Genomic DNA, 22,673 nt, shown 5'->3' with positions numbered 1-22,673 from the left:
TATTACTGCTGCACTGTTACATTTTCTCCATACAGTACATGTGAGTTTCATTGTGGAAAGACATATGGATGTCTATAGGGCCTGGAACTTTCTGTTGTATGATGTTTATGGCTTTCCTTGATGAGGTTATCTTACTGAAGATAAATAAAATCATACGCAGGAGTCTGTGAATCTCCTCACTGAAAAAAATATTTTAGATCCCCTGGCCAAACACAGATGTGTATTTTAGGACTGCGCCAGCAAACTGATCAGTCTCATGTAAAAACCCAGAGGAATGGGACTGGAGGTAACAATCTTTGGACTGTAGATGTTTTGGTTGCCAGCTGCACTGAAGCACTCTGGTCTGACCGGCCCTCGAGTGCTCCATCCATTTGGTTCCTCCCACATGAAGCCAGCAGAAGGACCAGAACCAGAAAACCATACTCTTCTGACAGAATTTGTCCACTCTGGATTGTCCAGCCACCCAGAGCAGCAGAACTGGCTGTTCTTCTCATTCAGTTTGATTTATACCTTCACCCTCACTGGGAAACCTCTCATCTTCCTGGTCACAGCGCATCCTACCCTCCACATGCGCATGTACTTCTTCCTCCGGGTCCTGTCCTTCCTGGATATTTCCACAGCATCCACTGTCGTTCCCAAGATGTTGGTAAGCTTCCTGTCAGAGGGCAGGAGAATTTCCTACGTGGGCTGTGCCACACAGCTCTACTTTGTCATTTTCTTGGGGGCCACCGAATGCTACATTTTGGCAGCTATGGCCTATGACCACTATGTGGCCATATGCAACCCCCTTAGATATGCCATCATCATGAACAACAAAGCCAGGCTTTCCCTAGTCCTGCTGTCATGCTGCAGTGGTAATGTAGTATCCGTGGTGCAGACAGCTTGGGTGTTCACCTTGTGGTTCTGTGGACCCAACAAGATTAACTACTTCTTCTGTGACATTCCTCCACTCATTATGCTCTCCTGCACTGACACCTCCTTGTATGAAAAGCAGACACTTACCACCGCAGTGCTGGTCATCTTTGCACCATTTTGTCTCATCCTGGTATCTTATGCCTGCATCATCTCCAACATCCTGAAGATTTCTTCTGCAGAGGGCAGGCGAAAGACCTTCTCCACCTGTTCTTCACATCTTATTGTTGTAACTCTTTATTATGGCAGTGGGAGCTTGATTTACTTACGGCCCAAAGTCAATTACTCTCAATTACTCTCAAGACATTAAGAAATTTTTTTCTCTCATATACACAGCTATAATTCCAGCACTAAATCCCCTGATTTACAGCCTGAGGAATAAAGAAGTGAAAGGAGTACTAATTAAAACTATAGCTGACCTGAGGAAGAAAATCTTTTATTGTACATGAATGTGGAGCTTTAAAATGCTATTTCTGGCATAGGTCATTGTGTAAGGTTGCTAGCTCACTAAAAAAAATAGGTGTTTTATAGATGTGAATGTTTTGTCTTTATTCTTGCCTTCAGTAGTAAGTCATTTAAAATTTTAGTTTCTCATTCTTCCTTGTGAGGAAGAAATGTAACTAGACATTTCCTTTAGATCAAACCAGTCAAAATCACCTCAATGCCACAGCTTATTTGGGCACTTGGGTCTGAAGGTCTTGCTTTCATTGCAGGAGATTCAGCTGATGCGCTCACTTAAGAAATATTATTTTACTGTGTGAAAACTTGGTCCTTATCTTGTTTGTAAGCTCTCTGTATGTACTGAAAGAATCCAGCCTCCCCACAGCCTTCTTTTCTCCAGGCTGAACAAGCTCAGCTCTCTCAGCCTTTTCTCATACCAGAGGTGCTCTAACAAGGCAGAGGAACTGATGCTCATTCCTTGCTTCCAGAAAGACTTAAGCATTTCATATAGCACAGTCACCAGGAAGGTATCTTGGGACCTGAGACAGAATAATTACTATTTTGCATCTCTCATCCTTTCTTTCAGATCTAAAGTACCATGACTCCGTGATGTAAATTCCGCGTGAATGTTTCTCTGTCATTTCTTTCTTTCTGGAAATCATTATTATTTATATTTCAATTCAGAGAACCAGGAGAGCTAAAAAAGTTTTCAACAGCAACCAACAAAACAAAGCTAACAAACAAAGAAAAAGGAAAGTGAAGCTGACTGCATTTAATACCTGTAATTAGCAAAGACTCTTTGGATTAATAAGTGGAAACCTTCTTGTAGTAAATTCCTGTAGATGCTGAAAGCATTTACTTTCTTTTGTGAACATTTCTTTAACAGTTTTACTAACATTTACTAACAGTTGCTATTAAGTCTGCACTGTGGTCATCTGCTTCCCTCTTAGAGGTGTTTATGGTTGGTTTGTTCACTGTTCACTTTGGTGCCAGGCAGTGCTTTGGAAAACATCGCCCACAACCCATTATTAAACTTAAGAGAAGGTTCTGCACATCTGTGCTTGGGTCTCAAGCGTTCCTTTCGTGATAAAAATTTTGCTGAAGCCATTCCTTCTAGTGACACCTCTGAAAAATACAAAGGTTCCCAGGCGACCAAAGACGGGTTTTACCAGTCTACTTGGGCTACTAGGAAACTTAACCTTCACATGGTGAAAATTAAGGCTGATATATGACAAGGGAACCAAGTCAACATTTTGGCTTCTCAGACTGCTCTGCTGGAGAGAAGACTGAGAGTGCTCGGGAACATGAAAAGGGGCAGAACCAGGACAGATAGCTAAACTGAAGGAAATTCTGCGCTAGGAGATGTCTTGATGAACAATGAAACTGGGGGAAGTTAGCCAGGGGGAGTGCAGTTCTTAGGGACTGGCTGGGCTTCTGTCTGCTGGTACTGAGAGATTGCCTTGTGTGTCACTTGTTTTGTGTACTCTTTTTTTCCCCCCATTTTTATTTTCCTAATAAACTCTCTTTATCTCTACCCACAGGTTTTATTTTTCCTTCCCAACTCCCTCCTCCATCCTACTGTGGCAGGGCAGGAATGCACAGGTAGTGTGGTGCTGAGCTGCCTGTCAGTTTAACCCCGACATATAGGCTGCCTAGGTCTCCAGATGCTTAACGCAATATCCTGATACCTTAATAATTCTCCACCAAATCTTTATCACCTCTTCTGTGCCATGGCCATCTTCCCGCCACAAGCTGCGGTCATGGAATATGTGGGCAAATACAGAGCACAGCCTGAACAGGCGACTGACCTGCAAAAAAGGCCTCCTGCTTACTTGGGAACACAAGTAAACTGCCTCAGCCTGAGCTTCTGCACATAGCTAGAAGAACCTTGTTCGGGAGAAACTGGTCTGCAGCTGTACCCCAGTCTCCTTGCCTCGTGTGAACGACCTTGCTTCTGTAGGGCAGCTGCCCGCAATAATACCAGTGACTCTCCACTGGATGAATTCATCATAATTTGCCTCTGTATATTTCCTTCAGGACCAGAAAATCTTAATGAAGAAGCGCTGGCGCTTTTGCATTACACTCAGAGATTCTGTTCCAGGAAGGGAATCAGCTTCCCTGCATTGCCTGAAACACTTGAACTGAATAGCAGAGGGAAATTCCAATTTGGTTAAACCAAACGCTACTGCCACGTGGGCTGCAGAAGGGGCAGAAGGGATTCGAGTAGTGTGCACAAGCAATACACTGCAGAGAAAAGAACTATTGTTTAGCCACTCCCTGGAGGCACACGGGGCTCAGACAAAATGGGAAATGGATTTGGGTGATGAATGTGGTTAGCTATTAGCTGCCAGGTAACTGTGATTCATGCCAGCTACAACCAAATCACTCTGACAGCTGGAAAAGGACGTTTGAATATTAACAGCGTTGTCAGTTACACGGCACTGGTTTTAACTGCTTTGCTGTTTGTTTTCTTTTTATTTCCTTTTGTTTAAATGAATGCTCACAGAATTATAAGACACCAAATAAAATGTACTTGTAGCTTATAGTAGTTACACGTTTACAAAAGGTGTTGACATTTGTTGCTCTTCACCTATGGGTTTTTGCACTGCTACAAGCTCGTGCAAGACGAACCTAGAAAGAAAGAAATTCATCACTAGCCAAAGAGATTATAACCCACAGCCACTTCCGCTTTCCACTCGAAGCAGAAGACACCTTTAGTTTCGATTCAGTTTCTCAAAATGCTGACAACAGTTATTTTTCTACAAGTGTGAGGTTTTATCCTTCTTTCCCTTCCCAGTTCATGCTGCTTCTTCACCAGCGGTAGGAGTTAAGATACAAGACTTGAAATAAGAATCTTCTGTTACAGCTCAGTGCCTCAACAGTTAAGGACAACAATTAAGGACAGAGACAATGCTGCATTACAGCTTCAGGTCCCGAACAGAAAAAAAAAAAAAAAGGAAAGACTTACAGACAGATTCTTCATAATGCCTCGTGCCCCTGGATTGAGACGAAGAAGATTCTTTTTGGTCAGACCACTTGCTGTTAAACGAATACTCTGTAAGAAGCCAAACACCACCAAATCTCAGGTTTCACGGTTGTTTAGCTGCAGCAGCTAGAAGCAGCAAAAAAAAACCCAACTCCATGCACACGGGGAGGCCGCGTACGTGCCAAGAGCCGCATCCAGCTTGACCAGCTCATCCCGTACCTGGATGACCAGCTCATCCCGATGTACCGCTGTGAACAGAAGGAAGGTACTTTCAGCATTACTCAAAAGCGCAGGAAAGCAACAGTCTGCATTCTGCTTAGACCAGAATTCCTAGACAGCTCCTGCTTGTGACTAATAATTTCTTCAGGTTCTTTTTAAGCAACATTTACCTCCTGATAAGCTGCGGTGGCACAAGTAAGCGGGCGAAAATGGATGAACAGGAGGGAGTCCCTTGAAACTGATAAGGCCTCCAAGAAGGCACAGGCTCTCCTTGCTGCATGGATTTTACAGACTCAAATTTGATTTTACCTCCCCTCCTCCAACTGGAACGGTAATGAAGACATCATTGCCATCAGCAAGGGGGCTGCCATTAGCAGAGATGGTGTAAACACGTTCATTTACTGTGGGTGTGCGCAAACCCGGCGTCTTGAAAAATCTGGAAAAAGCAACAGGTGAGGAATTTTACTGGGATTGCTTAAAGCACTTGGACCAAAAGTCTTCCACTGCAGGTTCAAAGCGCTGCTGGAAAATATCCCGCATATAGACAACCGAGACGTAAGGAGCAAGCAGCAAGGCACTTACAGAGAAATGCAATAGAATACAAACCTGGAATCAGACCTGGGTGTGACAATGGAAGTGCCTCCTCGAGCACAGAGATCAAGATTTCTGCCAGTAGCTGGAGTGATAAAGCTGCTTTTGCTTGATCTGCTTAAAAGGAAGCATGTAAGTAGAGCCCTGCTCTCAGAAGAATAATTTTAACAGACACGTAAGCACTGTCTTACCAAAGACTTAGATGAGACAACCCAAGGTTCTCACAGATCACCCTATACAGCACGGCATGCCTACATCACCCAGCCTGCTAAGCCACGCACCACCCCAGTCAGCAGCTACGTTAGCACCGCACCTTTACTCTCTGTTTCTGAAATCCTGCCACAAAACTCATCGCCGTTACCTTTTACTCTTGCATTTCACTCTTGCTGAAGGAGGTCTTCTGCTCCTGGACACTGGTGCTTTTTTAGTGGACGTCCTCACCTGAAACACATTAGCTGCCAAGTCAGTCATTTCCTTCTCCTGTGACAGCCAAGTCAGCATCGAGCAAATGCTCCCATACGAAACGCTTGGCTCAGCAGGCTCCTTCCTGCAGCACAAGAGTCTGAAACAAGCCACGGGACAAACTTCTGAGACCTTCCCCATTCGAGTATTACTTCTCACATCCTTTCCCCGAAGCTCAGCTGTAGAACTTCAGGAGGATAACGGACCACGTTAACTTCTACTCTGACTTAGGACGGTTCATGTATTTACCATTGCCCACAGCAGAACTCATATACTACAAAACCGAAAACCATTATTGGTAAATATTTTCAACGTGACCCAGGCCGTTCTGCTCTAGGGAGTATCACTCCCTACATACAGCAACGCTGAAGACACCCGCTCAGATGAGAAGGATGAGACTCTCACGTGCAGAAGTACAACAGGAATAAAAGCAGAGGTAACCTGCAGCACCAGTCACTTTGCTTGCCACAAGTAGCAGCACTACCTGCCAACGAAAGCCAGCTTCCAGCATCACTGGGATGATCAGGAAGCAACAGCTTTTTCAAAGACACCCTTACAGCATCCTGCACAGCTGTCCCATCATAGGCATCAGCATCGTCTCGGTACATAGTTTATATCCTGGGAATAAAAGCCATCACAAAGAGCAGCTACTTACCTTTCCATTTCTTGGACTAGCACTTGCAGCTGCTTGCTCCAGAAGAAGTTGGTCATCGTGTTTCGCTTTCTTTGCTGGAGGAAGCAAAGGAACCTCTGCTGCTTCTTCAGTAGCTTCAACACCCTGTTTAGATTTTCCTACAAAAAGAAGAAAGCATTATTCAAGTAGACAGGAAAAAAAAAACCTAACGTGACATAATTAAAGCAAGTAAAACTACTTCAGGTCGCAGGGATAAAGGTAGAATTACATCCTTGTCTTTAAACGTAGCGAAGGCTGTAGCTAAGAACCAAATCAGCATTCACAGAATGTTAACTACTGACCTTTCGTGATGATTTTCAAGGGAGTCTGGATAAATTCTGCTGTCAGCTTGTTTATTTCTGTTATTCCCAAGTCTGCCTAGGATTAAGAAGTCATAATATTGTCAGGATGATCAGTAGCGCGAGTTTGTGATAAGTCAAAGTTGCAGGCAAAATCTTTATAACTATTTCACATATATAACTATTTAACGTAACTGTATCTTTACGTTCTTCTGTTGTGCTCAAAAGAGGTCCTTCCTCATTATTCTGGACATAACAGATCTCGGTGCCCTTCAGTGCCAGCACGCCTTGCTGGGCAGCTGCGAGCACGCTTCACCTACTCCCTGCTGTTCAACCACCACAGCAACGCTTTAGCTTACTGAGAGGCGCGTGCTCTTCCAGAGACCTAGGAGCAAACCCCTACAGCGCGGGGCTCTGCAAAATGACCTGGGGAAATGGCCGCAAGTTGTACCAGAAGACGTTTAGGTTAGACTTAAGGAAGAACTTTTTCTCTCAGAAAGTGGTCAGGCACTGGAATGGCCTGCCAAGGGAGGTGGTGGAGTCGCCATTTCTGGCAGTGTTCAAGAGGCGTCTGGACGAGGAGCTGCGAGATCTGGTTTAGTAGCTTGTGGTAGCAGTGGTAGTGTGAAGACAGTTGGACTAGATGATCCTATAGGTCGTTTCCAACCTTGTGATTCTATGATTCTATGACTCCAGGGGAGCAGAGCAACCTTAGCAGGAGAGAAGACAACGGTGATCTCCGTGTGTGATGATGGAGCAGCCAATGGAGAGTGATTATATCGTGTTTGGTTCTTTTTTTTTCTTTATGACCATCCCTGAAGAATGTTAAAATGCAAGAGGATTGGGAGAGGCGTACTGGCAGACGCTGCCCAGAGCGTGCCCATCACTGTACGATGTATACATACAACAGCCCCAAAAGCACAGCTGGGTCCCCCGTCTGGCCTTTATTTACAGCGTGCCACGGTTTGAGCCTCAAAAGTTACACTCCCGAGGCTGCTAATGCTTGTATGCCCCCCACTGCCTTCCCAGCAAATCTGTTGAGGGGTAGAGAGATGTTTCAACAGGTTTCCAAGCTTCCCTCCTCCCACGCTTTTCCTTTTCTCCCCCTCAACATCTCTGGACATTTCTGGAACGTTCCAACCAACACAATCACATTGTTCACACTGTCATGTTTTCGGAATGTGCTTTTCAGTATCAGTATCGGTCGGCGGGATCTTCTGCAAAGCCGGGTAACATTGAGTGGCAGAGGGTGTGGAGGAACTCAGGAGAAAACTTAGAGAAGCAGACACTTCCGGTGTCACGGAACTCCCCTCCCATACTCCCGTGGAACCCTGAGAGGTTAGGCAGGTACTGAAGAGAGGGAAGGCTGCGGCCCCAGCACACCTACGGAGGCACAAATTATTTGGGGCCTGGCCCAACAGCCCAACAGCATATGAGGGAGTTTGAGGAGCTGCTTCGTCAACAATCAGCACTGAAGCACGGCTCCCTTTAACACCTTGATTACCAGTTCAAACTGGACGTTTCAAGGAAAGGCCCCCTCCACATGACATGCTTCTGATGCCACTTGGAGTAAGCGGCTTGCGGTGATTACACAACGGGCTCAGAGGGGAAACCGCAATCATCCAGGAATTTTGGAAGCGGCCTGAGAGGTCCTTTCCAACCTCAGCGATCCCTTAGCGTGAAACTAAGCAGGCCCGCAAAGCCGGGCAAGGAGCAGCACGAGCATGCAAACCCTGCAGGGGACACCACAGCATCTCCTCCCGCTAAGCCTTAACGCAGTTAAGATCCGCGTGCGTAACCCGCGCTATCGCAGCAGCGCTCCTGCGGATACACAAAGCCTTCGTCTCCTCCAGGAACGCACCACGCGCCGCGGAAAGTTTCCTATTCGTGCCCGATACCTACCGTCACCGCCTCTTCCAGGACTTTCCGGCTTCCCCCTTCAGCTAGAAAGAAGACGCACTCGTTCGGAAGCGTCGCTACGGTCCGCAGCCGGGACAGCTCCCGCAACACCCGCAGCCGCGCCGCAACGCCGCCGCAGGAGCGGGCGCCGCACAGCAGGCGTTCCGGCGGCGAGCGAGCGGCCCCGGGCAGAGGGGGCGGCGCACCCGCCCGCGCCCACTCGCGTTCTATTCGCGCGAGCCCCGCGCGCCGCGTCCCACCGCTCCTCAGCGACGGCCGCCGAGCGCCGCTCCAGGGGAAGCCCGCGCCCCCCGCCGCTAACGAAGAACTGCAGCCAGTTCATCTCGCGGAGCGCCACGGGCAGCCGGAGGAGCTCCACGTCGTACAGGTTCTCCATCTCCTTGACCAGGCGCTCCCCGCTCGCCCGCAGCTGCTCGACCCGGCTCCTCGCTGCGGGGACGGACGCGGCGTCGGACGCGGCCCGAGCGCAGAGCTCGGCCCGCCCGCCCGCCCGCGGCCTACCCTCCCGGTCGAAGTCCTTCAGGAAGGCGCTCAGCTTCCTGCCGCGCGCGCCCGTGGCCGCGGCCGCCTTCCTGCGGGCAGGAGCCATGAGGGCCGAGGAACGGCGCGAGCGCACCGAGCCCCGCTCCCGCACGGCGCGACAGCACCGCCCGCCCGCGCCGCGTTCAACCGCCGCCCAACGCGCGCCCGCCGCCCAATCAGAGCTCCGCGAGCGGCGGCGCAGCCAATGGGAGCGCGGCGCGGCGTGATGACGCCCGGCGCGGCGTGATGACGATGGCGGGCGCGGCGGGGCCGGGCCGGGCCGGGCCGGGCCGGCGCGGCCGTTGTGCTGCGGCCGTACGAGGAGCGAGCGGCGGAGCCGGGCCTGGCCTGGCCGAGCTGCTGTGGCGCGGGCCACGCGGGCCGCGCTGCCCGTCGTTGGCCGACGCGCCGGAGGGCCTGCGGGACGCGGAGCGTTACTACTAGCGGCGCCTGCAGCCTCCCGTGGCGGGGCTCCCCGGGCGGGGCTGGGGGCGCGGGCAAGGAGGAGCTTTCGGAGGCGAATCGAATGAAGGGAAACAAGCTGCGTTAAAAGCGACGTGCTTTCGCGGGCTGCTGGATCCGCAGCTGCGGAGCTGACCTTGCTAAGCCGGGCGTTGGCTGCCGAGAGCAGATGCTTTTCTGCAGACTTAGGCGCTTGGTACAGGCGGCGGCTGTCCCGTTTCTCCGAATAACGCTGTGCGCTATCCTAGCGTTAAGAACCAGACGGTGCGCACGTACTCAGTACTTTCCCTGAGATCACCAGCGTGTTGGAAATATCCAAATAATTTTCTAGGACGGTTTCTCTGATAAAGCAAATTTTATTCGCAATTGCAACGGCGGGCCTCCTGCAAGCAGGAGTGCACAGAGAAAACAGTGTTACGTCTTTTATCCCCTATTGCCCAACGCTTATCTCTTTCTCCCCTGGTTCCTCACTGGCTGAGTACTGCAGGTTCACACTCTTTTGCCACCCTTCACTAATCATACAAATACCAAGTAAACACAAATCTTTGCCGCCCAAACACAAATATCTTAATTGGTTAATTGCCTTCTAACAATTGCTTTCTTAACAAACATTTGGTCATAACTTTTGGATGTCTGTTTTACAACATAAACATAAACATAGCCTCTTAATTGTTTAATTACCCCCCTAACATTTGCGCCCTTTACACTGGGTCATTGTTCTGATCATTCATCTGTCCTTGCATAGAGATAAGCTCGGAAGGAGGATAGAGGGGAGTATCTTGGAGCCTGCCTGTGGCACCCTAACATTCCCACAGAGTGGGACAGTTCTGCTTTGTGTAAAGGCCCTGACTCCTTGAAAGTTTGTTGCATGTATTTCACTTCTGCCGGTCCAATGAACAACCTTACGGTATGTTTCCTAGTTCAGAATACTATTACCCACATTGTTTAGAACATTTAAAATCTATTGCAGCTTTGTGAGAAAGAATTTGTTAGGTAATTCGGTAACTATGTTTCTAAAATATGTTACTAATATGTATATGGTATTCTTACTTTCCACATCAGCTATTGCCAAGGATGTGTTACAGCTTAATTCTTTAGATCAATTGCCCTTTTTCAACGTTCAATGCAGAAACAACATTTTCACTTTCCACTAGTGGAGGGTTCTGCGTCCTTGCACGTGCTTGGTCCTTCTGTGCTGGATTCCAAGGATGCCCCCACACCTCACAGAATCACAGAATCACCAAGGTTGGAGAAGACCTCCAAGATCACCCAGTCCAACCATCCACCTATCACCAGTAGTACTCACTAAACCATATCCCTCAACACAAAATCCAACTGTTCCTTGAACACCTCCAGGGTCAGTGACTCCACCACCTCCCTAGGCAGCCCATTCCAATGCCTGACCACTCTTTCAGAAAAGTAGTATTTCCTAACGTCCATTCTAAATCTCCCCTGGCGCAGCTTGAAGCCATTCCCTCTAGTCCTATCACCAGTTACATGAGAGAGGAGGCCGACCCCCAGCTCACTACAACCTCCCTTCAGGTAGTTATAGAGAGCAATAAGGTCTCCTCTGAGCCTCCTCTTCTCCACACTGAACAATCCCAGCTCCTTCAGCCGCTCCTCATAAGGCCTGTGCTCCAGACCCCTCACCAGCTTTGTTGCCCTTCTTTGAACCCGCTCCAGGGCCTCAATGTCTTTCTTGCAGTGAGGGGCCCAAAACTGGACACAGCACTTGAGGTGCGGCCTCACCAGAGCTGAGTGCAGGGGCACAATCGCTTCCCTGTTCCTGCTGGCAACACCGTTCCTGATGCAGGCCAGGATGCCATTGGCCTTCTTGGCCACCCGGGCACACTGCTGGCTCATGTTCAGCCGAGCATCAATCAACACCCCCAGGTCCATTTCCTCTACGTGGTCTTCCAGCCACTCCGCCCCAAGCATGTAGCGTTGCCTGGGGTTGTTGCAGCCAAAGTGCAGGACCCGGCATTTGGTCTTGTTGAGACTCATCCCATTGGCTTCAGCCCAGCTATCCAGCCTGTCCAGATCCCTCTGTAGGGCCTCGCTACCCCCAGGCAGATCGACACTTCCAGCCAACTTGGCGTCATCCCCAAACTTAGTGAGGGTGCACTCAGTGCCCTCATCCAGGTCATCAATAAAGTTATTGAAGAGGACAGGCCCCAGCACCGACCCCTGGGGAACACCGCTTGTGACCGGTCACCAGCTGCATTTAGCTCCATTCACTACCACTCTCTGTGCCCAGTCTTCCAGCCAGTTCCTTATCCAGCCAAGAGCGTACCCGTCCAAGTCACGGGCTGTCAGCTTCTGCAGGAGAGTGCTGTGGGAGACAGTGTCAAAGGCCTTGCTGAAGTCTAGGTAGATTACATCAGCAGCCTTTCTCTCGTCTACCAGGTGGGTCACTAGATCATAGAAGGAGATCAGGTTGGTCAAACAGGACCTGCCCTTCATGAACCCATACTGGCTAGGCCTGATCCCCCGTTGTCCCACAGATGCCATGTGATCTCCCTCAAGACAATCTGCTCCATAACCTTCCCTGGCACCGGGAGGTCAGGCTAGCAGGCCTGTAGTTCCCCGGATCCTCCTTTCAACCCTTCTTATAGATGGGAGTCACATTGGCAAGCCTCCAGTCTTCTTGGACTTCAGCAGTCAACAAAGAGCGCTGATAGATAATGGCGAGCGGCTCGGCTATCACCTGCGCCAGTTCCCTTGGCACTCTCGGGTGAATCCCATCCGGCCCCATGGACTTGTGACAGTCCAGCTGGACTAGTAGGTCTCTGACTGCGTCCTCCCGAATCGCGGGGGGTTCTGTCCACACTCCAGTCCAGACTTCCGGGTCAGAGAGCGGAGTAGCCTGAGGATAGCTGGTGTCACCTTCAAAGACAGACGTAAAGAAGGCATTCAGAACCTCTGCCTTTTCCTTATCCTCAGTGGTCACATTCCCAGCCTCATCCAGTAAAGAATGAAGGTTCTCCTGAGTCCTCCTCTTATCGTTGATGTATTTTTAAAAGGGTTTCTTGTTCCTTTTAACCCCAGCGGCCAGGTTGAGTTCAAGCTGGGCTTTTGCCTTTCTGATTTTCTCTCTACACATCTTAACTTCTCTGTACTCTTTCTGAGTCACTCGTCCCTTCTTCCACAGGAGGTAGATTCTCTTTTCTCCCGGAGCCTCAAGAATAGCTCCCTATTTATCCATGCTGGTCTTCTTCCCTGCCGGCACATTTTGTGGCTCGGGGGGACAGCCATCCCTGCGCCTTTAGGACTACCTTCTTGAAGAGCGACCAGCCATCTTGGACCCCTTTACTCTCTAAGTCTGAAACCCAGAGGATTCCCCCTGCTAGCCTTCTGAATTCAAAGCCCGCCCTCCGGAAGTCCAAGGTAGCAGTTTTGCTGTTCCCCCTCCTGGCTCCACCAAGAATTGAGAACTCTACCATTTCATGGTCACTCTGTCCAAGACAGCCCCCGACCTCCACATCTCCCACCAGACATTCTCCGATTGCGAAAAGCAGGTCAAGTGGGGCAGCTCCTCTCGTCGGCTCTCTCACCAGCTGCGTCAGAAAGTTATCCTCCAAACACTCCAGAAACCTCCTAGAGTGCTGCTCCTGTCTCTTCATCCTGGTTCGGTGGTCTGTAGCAGACACCCACCAGGAAGTCTGCCTTGTCAGCCCTTACCCTGATCTTTACAGTTCTGGTTCTGCACCGTAATAGAGCCGTGGCAGTCTTGTCAAGGCTTCAGAACAACCGCCGTACTGTCATATCCACAGGAAAGGTGCGGAACAAACGCACGCTGTGGCAAGCGCAATGGAGAAGCCAGGAGTTAGTCGTCTCGCTTCTCAGCTTCTCCCCCCTCCAGCAACAACCCCCCATTGCTACTGGAGTTGCTATTACTGGAACAGTTGATCAGTTAGTAGAGACTGTTCCAAAGGCTGCTTGTCTCCAAATGGTGTTATGATAGAGAGCTGCAGCCACACCATGAATCATCTATGATGATGCCTGTTGATCCTGAGAGAATGCCTACTTTAACTAGGGGGCTTCCAGGATCATTGAAACCCATAGGCACACAACTGCAAGGAAAGATACAGGCTACGTCTCAGGCAGAAAGAAGCCGGGCAGTGTTAGAGGAAACTGTAACCTCTAACCATCTGCGGTCAGGATACAGAGGACGGACGTGGGGGGAGGTTGCCCAGGAGTCAATTAACTATGGGAGAAAATATGGTTTCTTCCAGTGGTTTCTTCCTCCAGGAAATTGGAGCCAAGGGCAGTGAGGCTTGCAGCGGTCAGCCTTGCCCCCAGGCCTCCTAGGCCAAAGCTCAGTGGGACTGGAAGGGTCTCATTGTCAGCAAAAACAGGTAGGCGACATATTGATCATAAGGGTAATTGTCTCGGGACACAGGGCTGGCACAAGGGTGTTCCACGAGATCTGATGAATGGATTAGCCACTGTCAGGTTAGAGACATTAGTTAACTGGTGGCCAGAACAGAGGCTCAAGAATCTTGAGGCAAGCACCATCTTGAGCCCAGGTCCTAGGGCCTCTCCCGAGGAACCTGAGCGGCTATCCAAGCCATTAGAAACCTGATGTCTTCACCCCTCCCAAGTGAGCGGGGTGGGGGCGGTGAAGAGTGGATGCATTAGAAAGCTCACCACAAAGCGAAACAAAGAGATCCTCGATTTAACACCTTCTGTCCAAAGGCCTCACCACTCTTGCCAGTTATCCCTGTGAGTCACACACAGTTCAGTGGCTGAGAAGCTAAGGGAAACCCTCTTATCTCCCTGGCCAGACTGTGTCGATTCACTCAGCTAACCTGAGGCCGGTTTCCCTAACCCTAATGGAATCCCTTAACGAATGTGCTTGGGAGGCTAAAGACACCCCGAAAAAGGAATATAAAATCAACACTTGCTGGATTGTTCCCTCACTTTTTAACCGTATTAACAAAGCCCAAAAAGGGCCAGTCGGTGTCTTGTTTCATTTTACAGAAGATCCCCGCAGGACCTTGATTGGACACAGAAAGGCTGATAGCTGATTTGTGTTTTGTGACAGAAGATCTGATCACGCTAGAATACTGAATATACCTCTTGATGACATGTTTTGGTTGCAATAGTGTTATGTTTTGCGTTGGTGTGGGTGTGGGTGGTGGTTGACGTCGGTGCTCGGATCTGTTAAACTTCACAACTGGGTTCAGAGTTCTTAGCCGTCATCCTCGCTTCCTGATACTCCCTGCACAGTGATAGCATTTCCTTTGAGCGCTTCTTATCAAACTGATTATGATTTGCATGTAAGTCCTCCACAGTGTTTCCAAATTCCTAACAAACTGGGAAATGAATCAAGGGACCCATCTAATATCTGTCAGATGTGGGCACAAGAGAAATCTGTCATAAAGCCTTTTGCACCGATGCTTTCCAGTGTCACACCAGCCCAGGAGCTCCATCCCAAACACGGCTGTTGGAAAGTGCCTAAGTTTTGATAAGAGATGTGTATGTTTCTGGGATTACTCCTCTTTGACGCTTTCTACTGTCGCACGCTTTCCTGTGAAAAGTTCTGTAGACTGTAACAGTACTTGAACTTGCCAAACTAGGAGCTCTATCTCTCAGCACCTGAATTGCTTTGGAAATGCTCAAGTGGAGAGTTCTCATGACACTAAATCATCTTAGAAAACATTCCATGGCAAGTCCGCATACTGTCAAATTGGACTAGATACGCTTTTGGTGAATTAACTGAAGTGTCCTATTGTATGGCCGTTGAGAAACACCACAACCTCTACTGAAGAATTCCCATCTGGATCCTGGCTTCCACTGGGAGTTCCTGGGTGGGCTACGCAGCTGACACAAATAGCTCTATTTGTTTTACTTATTGATCTGTCATTATTGGTTCTTGTTAAATGTATGGCTGTTGCCAAATGGATGGTTGTCTCTTTTCACTTTCTACCTTTTCTTCATTAGGAAACATTGGTGTCACCACTGCTGAAGAGCCACCGGCTGGTGTTTGTGGCAAAATGAATGATTCTAATTGTTGTCTAAAAATTGAATGATAATGAAGAAGTTGCTAAACAAATTGCCCACGGGTGAAACGCATCCTATTTTGTGTGCTGTTGCAACTCTTGTGTTTGTTCCTTGTGTGGTTCCATGGTGGATTCAACCTATACAACCAGCGGTATCCTCCATGGACTCTGTAACCACTTCAACTGATGATGAACCAGTCCAACAGATCAGGGCAACCTTTGTAACCAAGCCCAAGAAGCCCCTTCTAACAACTGTGTAACATTTAACCCCCCTCACTCCCCACTCCTCTTTTCCCTTCTGCTTACTTTTTCTTTCCTTCTTTCTCTCTCTTTCTCTCTTTCTCTCTTTTTTCTCTCTCTCCCCACCACCAGGAACGGTCATTTGCACAGCAGTTTCAAGCAATCTTGTTTGGGCTCAAAGCTTGCTTCCTGAGGTATTTCTTGTGATGAGACTGATTTGTTTAGGAGATGAGTGATGGGTGTTGCCGTGTGGCAATCAACATCACTGTGTGGACAATTTTAGCTGTTTGCCTTCGGAAGAGAGTGCTCAGCACTGTTTACTGGTGGAAGATCTAGGCTGTGACCAAAGAAGTCCAGCTTGCTACAGGAGACTGGGGGATGATCCCATTGTATCCTGTGAAGGCAAGATACAAGTGGGCGCCTCCCTGCTCCCTCTTATCTGCTGGCAAGGCCCGGAAGATGGGAACAAAAGGAGTTCCTGCCGAGATCCAAAAGCCAGAAGCTCTCACCCCAAAAACAACTGACTCAACCACTTTGGACTTATAAATTTATAAGTTGGTACTACCACTGGAAAGGAGTTGCCATCATCGCCGTGCTGTCACCGTCGTCGTCAACAGAACAACAATGCCCGACGACCCACCATTACTGAAGATCAATGACTGAACTATGAACCACGCTGCATCCACGGTGGTGACTATCTCCTTCTTGCTTTCTATAGAGACTCCTTGCTGCTTCTTTCCTATCTGTCCTATCGCCCCCCTTCCTTTCCCCGTTCCCCTCATTCATAATAGTGTCCGTCCTCCCCTTCCCCATCTCCCTGATTAAGATGTGCAACAAACTGGTCAGACCAACATTGGAACCGTTGTCCTGTAAGCCCCGGGCATCTCCCTAAAATCTACCTGTCGGCGCTGGAAGGGATGCACCGCCCACGGCTGGCCTCCCTTTGCTATTTGCTTCGTTTAGTCTTTACTTCAGCACGTGGCAGACATCAGTAATGCAAACGGCTGACCAAGCAAGCATCAGCGGTTTCCAACGCACTGAAGTTTGAAAGGCTTCAGGAAGCGCTGGTGCATTCCTGTGTGCAGCGGCGAGGAAAAAGGAGTAACCGGAAAGCATACATATAGGTGTTGAGTTGATTTTATTGATGACTTACTCCAATTGTTAACGTTCAAGAGTAAAATGGGCAAAAGCCCAAGTCGATAGAGAGAAATGGAATCAAGTGGAAATCGGCAGTTGATTGGTGTCTTCCCGTCCCCTTCCGTCCCAGGAAAGCAAAGGCGGCCTTCCAGACTTGGCTGTTTTATTCCACAATCAGAGGGGTTGTGTAGAGGGAGTGCCGGATTCCAAAAGTGGATGCAGGCGCCTGGGGCTTGATCAGCGTCACCTGGAAGGGCGAAAAGGAAAGGCAGATCCACAAGGGCCCTTGTCTTCTCTGCTGCCCTCGCACCCTGCTGTCCCGCACCCCTCCCGATGCCAGACAGTCCCGGGTGCCTCTCTGGGCAGGGCTGAGCGCCAGCGCAGGGCCGCTGCAGCTGGAGCAGAGCTGGCTCAGGGAGCTGGGCTGGCCTGACAGGAGGTGCGCTTACGGGCACCTCCTGTCTCGGACAGGGCTGGATGTGCACCTGGGACCTCGCAGCTAACTCTCCTTCGCTGGGGGCGTGCCGCCTGGAGCCCTTCTGAGCTGCGTCCCCCAGAAGAGCTTGTGAAGGACCAGCACGCCCCGTGAAGGGAAAGGGAGCAGAGGGAGGAAAAGCTGCATGCTGTGCTGTCTGTCCCTTCCTCTGCTCGGAGGTGGCACGAGGGCAGGGAGCAGGCCTGCTGTCCGGCACTTGGTCCCTGCGGCCAGAAGCTCTTTGGCCGGAGGAAGCCTCGGGGGAAGGGGGAGAGGCGTGAAGGCTGTGCTTGTGAAACAGAGGGGAAGAGCTGAGCAGCTAGCTGCCTTACCCGGCCTACGCTGTAGTCTGCCGGCCCCGGCTTCGCTGCTTTGCCCTCTGCGGGTTTTGGTCGGGCCGCCATGGTGTACGCGGGCGCCCTGGTCTTGTAGGCATCCACAGCTACTTTGGGCAACGCCGCAGGACCCGGAGTCTGCAAGAGAGTCATGGGCACACGGGGCTGGGATCACATTCAAGGCTCTCTCTTTCCCTGGAAGCCTGCGTTAAGCAAAGGTGCAGCAGGCTTGGAAGCCCCTGTGGCACAGGGAGAGCAGCCCAGCTTTGGATGCTAACATGGAAAAGAGGAGCAGCAGAGCTCACCTTGGCGAGGTCTTCGTCAAAGCGGCCGCGCTGGCTCCTTCCCCTCATGGAGTAGCAGGGGCTGGCCAACGTGTAGGCCGTATTGGGGCCCATCAGCCTGGGCAGTGTGTAGGTGCCCGGACCTGCAGGAGGAGCAGCAGAGAGCGTGTGCGCGAGGGGCTGGAGGAGACGGAAGCAGCAGAGAGGGGCAGCCTGCCCAGCCTGCTGGTGGGAGGTCTCGCCCCTCTGCCAGTTCCTCCCTCTACTCTGGCACTGGGCCAGTGCCGGCAGCTCCGAGCCCGAGCAGCCGGAGCCTCTGCGGGCCGAGAGGTGTTGGTCATGCCAGAAAGCTTGCGGCCCCAGCGCTGCGCAGGCTGCGCAGTAGGCCCGCTGCTGGTGCTGGGCAGCAGCCCGGCCCTGGACGATGCTCAGGCTGAAGGGTCTGCCTTTGCCAGGGTCGGCGTACCTGGAGGGCGGTCTGTCCGCAGGGGCTCCCGCCGGAAGGCCATGGACTGCACCGGTGGGCACTTGAAGATGTGCCTGTTGGCTGCCTCGGTGCGGTAGTCACCTGGGGCGGAGGAGAAGAGGAAGAAAGCTGTGAAGTGCTGGTCTCCCTCTGCAGCCGCAGAGACAATGGCCCGAGGAAAGGGTCTTCTGAAGAGCTGCAGGATTGCTGGGGGACCCAGGCAGCACGTGGGGACGCTTTTCTGTGCCCCGCCACTATGTCCTGCTGTGCTGTCCCTCCTGTCAGCCCATGGCTCTTTGCTCTTTTCGGACGCGGGGTCCTTGTGCCCTCAGCCCGTGGTGCTGGGCAGCGGTCCTTCTCCGAGGGCGTTTATCGCTGCTCAGAGCCGTTTGTGTTCTCTCGCAAAAGACCTACAGCTCCATCAGGGCGCGAGCTGACTCAGGGCAAAAGCCCCGTGCTCGTCCTGTGTGGGGGAAGCGCTGCAGAAGTGGTACTCACTGGGTCCGGGGGTGACGGTGGTCTCCGTCGTGGGTCGTCCGCAAAGGTGGGCGCCCGGAGCCACGTACTTCCCGTTCCTGGTGATGGCGGGCTCCACAAAGTAGCAGGGACCTGGCCCGCAGCTCTCGGCCGCAGGCGGTTTGGTCCCGCGAAACGTGTATGCGGGGGCACGGGCTTTGGTGGGGCTGTGGCCCACGAAACCTAGGAGGAAAAGCAGAAGAGAGCACACCCCTGAGCAGCTGCACGTTTCAAGCTCCTGTGGAGCAGTTAGGCGCAGTTAGGCGCCTGGCCTCCTGACATTCCCTTCCCACGTGACTTCTTCCTCCCAGACCAACGGAGGCGAGCCGTGCGGGGCCTCGCAGCGCACAAGAGTCAGCCCCTGAGTGCAAACGGCTGAGCCAGCGCCTTGCAAAGTCACCGGAAAAAGAGAGCGGAGCTTTGGCCAGCACGCTGCCTGTAGCCAGCAGTTTCCAAAGGCCTTCTCGCACCACGCGTGCAGGCACTCCATAGCGAGAGCCCCCAGAGCGCCTCTGTGCAGCTGCCGAGCTGAGTCTGTGGGAGGCTCTGCCGGAACGGGGAAAGGCTCGGGAGCTGCTCTGCCCTGTGATGTCCCTGATGCGCGCCCCGCCCTGGGGATGGCCGCTGTACCTGTTGTCCCCGGGATGGAGTACTGGGGCCCGGGGCTGGGGAACTGGGCCGAGATGAGGCCGCGTGGGCGATGAGGTCTCCACGTCCCCACCCAGGCTTCGTCCATGCTGGCAGGCACGTGCCTCCAAACCTAAAGGCAAGAGCAGAGGAGTTAGTGACGGGCTGCCCTGGCAGAGGCAACGGGTGAGCTTTGCTTCCTGCCCCCCGCCCCTCGGAGCCCAGAGGGGCAGGCAGGAGAGGGCTGTCTCCTTTGCCCAGCTGCGAGCCGCCCGCCACGTGGCTTGCAGCTCCCAAGCCAGAAGGGCCAGCAGCAATTTCTCCTGCTCACGGCAGTCCTGCCACTCGTGCTGCACGCCCCTCACGCACAGCGGAGCTAAGCCCGCATCCTGCGGCCGGGCTCTGCAGCCTGAAGCGTGCTGGAGCTCTCCCTCACCTCTGAGAGCCTTGGAGGACGAGCGCGAAGAGGCTGAGCTGGTCTGCTGCTGGGGCTGCTCTCGGGCACAGCGCACGGCGAGCGGCTGCGGGCAGCACAGCTCACGAATGAGGTGCCTGGAGCCGGCGGGCAGCTGTCCTTGGGGAGGGCCCGGCGTCGTCATGGCAGTGCATTGTGACAGCACGCGGGCTCCGGGTGATGTCATCTCTGCTGTGACATCTCCCGGCTGGCCTGAAGCCGCGCCCTCCACGCCTTTTCCACCTCGCACTCCAGCCAGGAAAAAGCTGTAGCGCACGCTGCCGCCACCTGCAGTTGGACCGAGCTCTCAGTTCCAGCCCCGTGCCGCCCGGGGCTCCTGGGGCTTGATCAGCGTCACCTGCAAGGGAGAGAATCCCAGCGGGGAAGTGCACTGAAAGTCCCTTCCGTCTGGCACGGCCAGCTCAGCCGTGTGCAGCCACCAGCATGATGATTTGGTTGCCCTCTTTTTTAGCTTGTACCAAAGATACATGTAAATGAAGTACACGTGTTCTTGTTGTTCACTCTGTTCTGGAGTGCATACGTGGCACCAGACAATTTTTCTTTGCCCAGTCCGGCCCAGACAGGCCAGGAGTCGTAGAACCATATCATAGAATCATAGAATGGCTTGGGTTGAAAAGGACCACAATGACCATCTCGTTTCAACCCCCTGCTACATGCAGGGTCGACAACCAGCAGACCAGGCTGCCCAGAGCCACATCCAGCCTGGCCTTGAATGCCTGCAGGAATGGGGCATCCACAGCCTCCTTGGGCAACCTGTTCCAGTGCCTCACCACCGTCAGAGTGAAAGACTTCCCACTAATGTCATACCTAAACCTCCCCATTCCCCCTTCTCCTATCACTATCCACCCTTGTAAACAGTCATTCCCCCTGCTGTTTATACACCCCCTTCAAGTATTGGAAGGCCACAGTTCCAGAGGTTCCCCTGGAGCCTTCTCTTCTCCTAAGGGCTAAACCAGCCTGGTTCCCTCAACCTTTCTTCACAGGAGAGGTGCTCCAGCTCTCTGATCATCTTAGTGGTCCTGCTCTGGACTCGTTCCAAGAGCTCTGCGTCTTTGTTGTGCCGGAGGCCTCAGGTCTGGGCACAGTACTGCAGATGAGGCCTCACAAGAGCCGAGTAGAGGAGGGCAAATCACCTCCCTCTCCCCACTGGCCACCCCTTTTTAATGCAGCCCAGAACACTGCTGGCTCCCGCTGCACCCCCATCTCACCCTGAAGAAGAATAGGATCCACGATGGCAACACCGAGCTATGCAGCCTTTCCCCCAAATTCCAAGGATGCCCCCACACCTCCTCAAAACCCTCCCCAAATGCCCAGAACGCTCCAAGACCCCCCTCAGAAATCCTCAGTGGCCCATCACTGGGCCACCCCCCAACACTCCCCAAAGCCCTTACGCTGGCCACAAAGTTTCCCAGGACCCCAAACCTCACCCAGGACGCCCCCCGCCGCTACCGAAGAACTGCAGCCAGTTCATCTCGCGGAGCGCCACGGGCAGCCGGAGGAGCTCCACGTCGTACAGGTTCTCCATCTCCTTGACCAGGCGCTCCCCGCTCGCCCGCAGCTGCTCGACCCGGCTCCTCGCTGCGGGGACGGACGCGGCGTCGGACGCGGCCCGAGCGCAGAGCTCGGCCCGCCCGCCCGCCCGCGGCCTACCCTCCCGGTCGAAGTCCTTCAGGAAGGCGCTCAGCTTCCTGCCGCGCGCGCCCGTGGCCGCGGCCGCCTTCCTGCGGGCAGGAGCCATGAGGGCCGAGGAACGGCGCGAGCGCACCGAGCCCCGCTCCCGCACGGCGCGACAGCACCGCCCGCCCGCGCCGCGTTCAACCGCCGCCCAACGCGCGCCCGCCGCCCAATCAGAGCTCCGCGAGCGGCGGCGCAGCCAATGGGAGCGCGGCGCGGCGTGATGACGCCCGGCGCGGCGTGATGACGATGGCGGGCGCGGCGGGGCCGGGCCGGGCCGGGCCGGGCCGGCGCGGCCGTTGTGCTGCGGCCGTACGAGGAGCGAGCGGCGGAGCCGGGCCTGGCCTGGCCGAGCTGCTGTGGCGCGGGCCACGCGGGCCGCGCTGCCCGTCGTTGGCCGACGCGCCGGAGGGCCTGCGGGACGCGGAGCGTTACTACTAGCGGCGCCTGCAGCCTCCCGTGGCGGGGCTCCCCGGGCGGGGCTGGGGGCGCGGGCAAGGAGGAGCTTTCGGAGGCGAATCGAATGAAGGGAAACAAGCTGCGTTAAAAGCGACGTGCTTTCGCGGGCTGCTGGATCCGCAGCTGCGGAGCTGACCTTGCTAAGCCGGGCGTTGGCTGCCGAGAGCAGATGCTTTTCTGCAGACTTAGGCGCTTGGTACAGGCGGCGGCTGTCCCGTTTCTCCGAATAACGCTGTGCGCTATCCTAGCGTTAAGAACCAGACGGTGCGCACGTACTCAGTACTTTCCCTGAGATCACCAGCGTGTTGGAAATATCCAAATAATTTTCTAGGACGGTTTCTCTGATAAAGCAAATTTTATTCGCAATTGCAACGGCGGGCCTCCTGCAAGCAGGAGTGCACAGAGAAAACAGTGTTACGTCTTTTATCCCCTATTGCCCAACGCTTATCTCTTTCTCCCCTGGTTCCTCACTGGCTGAGTACTGCAGGTTCAC

The 22,673-nt window shown here is 52.8% G+C and overlaps 2 protein-coding genes, 1 long non-coding RNA gene and 1 pseudogene across 3 annotated transcripts in view; 2 read left to right on the top strand and 2 right to left on the bottom strand.

The window, feature by feature from the left end:
- LOC149913500 (uncharacterized) overlaps window positions 1-22,673 on the top strand; it is a 207,287-nt gene that overhangs the window by 117,294 nt on the left and 67,320 nt on the right. The gene's annotated exons all lie outside the window — the stretch shown is intronic.
- On the top strand, window positions 386-1,785 carry LOC149913506 (olfactory receptor 10A7-like; annotated as a pseudogene).
- Window positions 3,796-9,188, bottom strand: LOC116241526 (borealin-like). Its single transcript, XM_090129458.1, has 9 exons — window positions 8,798-9,188; window positions 8,486-8,520; window positions 6,587-6,662; window positions 6,267-6,403; window positions 5,511-5,590; window positions 5,165-5,263; window positions 4,868-4,994; window positions 4,322-4,408; window positions 3,796-3,984 (listed from the first exon to the last, which is right to left on the bottom strand). Exons 1-9 carry the CDS (start codon window positions 9,090-9,092, stop codon window positions 3,940-3,942), a joined length of 981 nt encoding a protein of 326 aa, XP_089985584.1. The 5' UTR covers window positions 9,093-9,188; the 3' UTR covers window positions 3,796-3,939.
- Window positions 16,854-21,881, bottom strand: LOC149913505 (uncharacterized). Its single transcript, XM_090129410.1, has 2 exons — window positions 21,475-21,881; window positions 16,854-19,705 (listed from the first exon to the last, which is right to left on the bottom strand). The coding sequence occupies exons 1-2, from the start codon at window positions 21,783-21,785 to the stop codon at window positions 19,342-19,344; spliced, it is 675 nt and encodes a 224-aa protein (XP_089985536.1). The 5' UTR covers window positions 21,786-21,881; the 3' UTR covers window positions 16,854-19,341.

Source organism: Phasianus colchicus, chromosome 36 (genome assembly GCF_987193195.1).
Source record: "Phasianus colchicus chromosome 36, bPhaCol1.hap1.1, whole genome shotgun sequence".
Classification (NCBI taxonomy): domain Eukaryota; kingdom Metazoa; phylum Chordata; class Aves; order Galliformes; family Phasianidae; genus Phasianus; species Phasianus colchicus.
The sequence above is the reverse complement of the archived record's forward strand: the minus strand, read 5'-3'. Positions and strand labels throughout refer to the sequence as shown.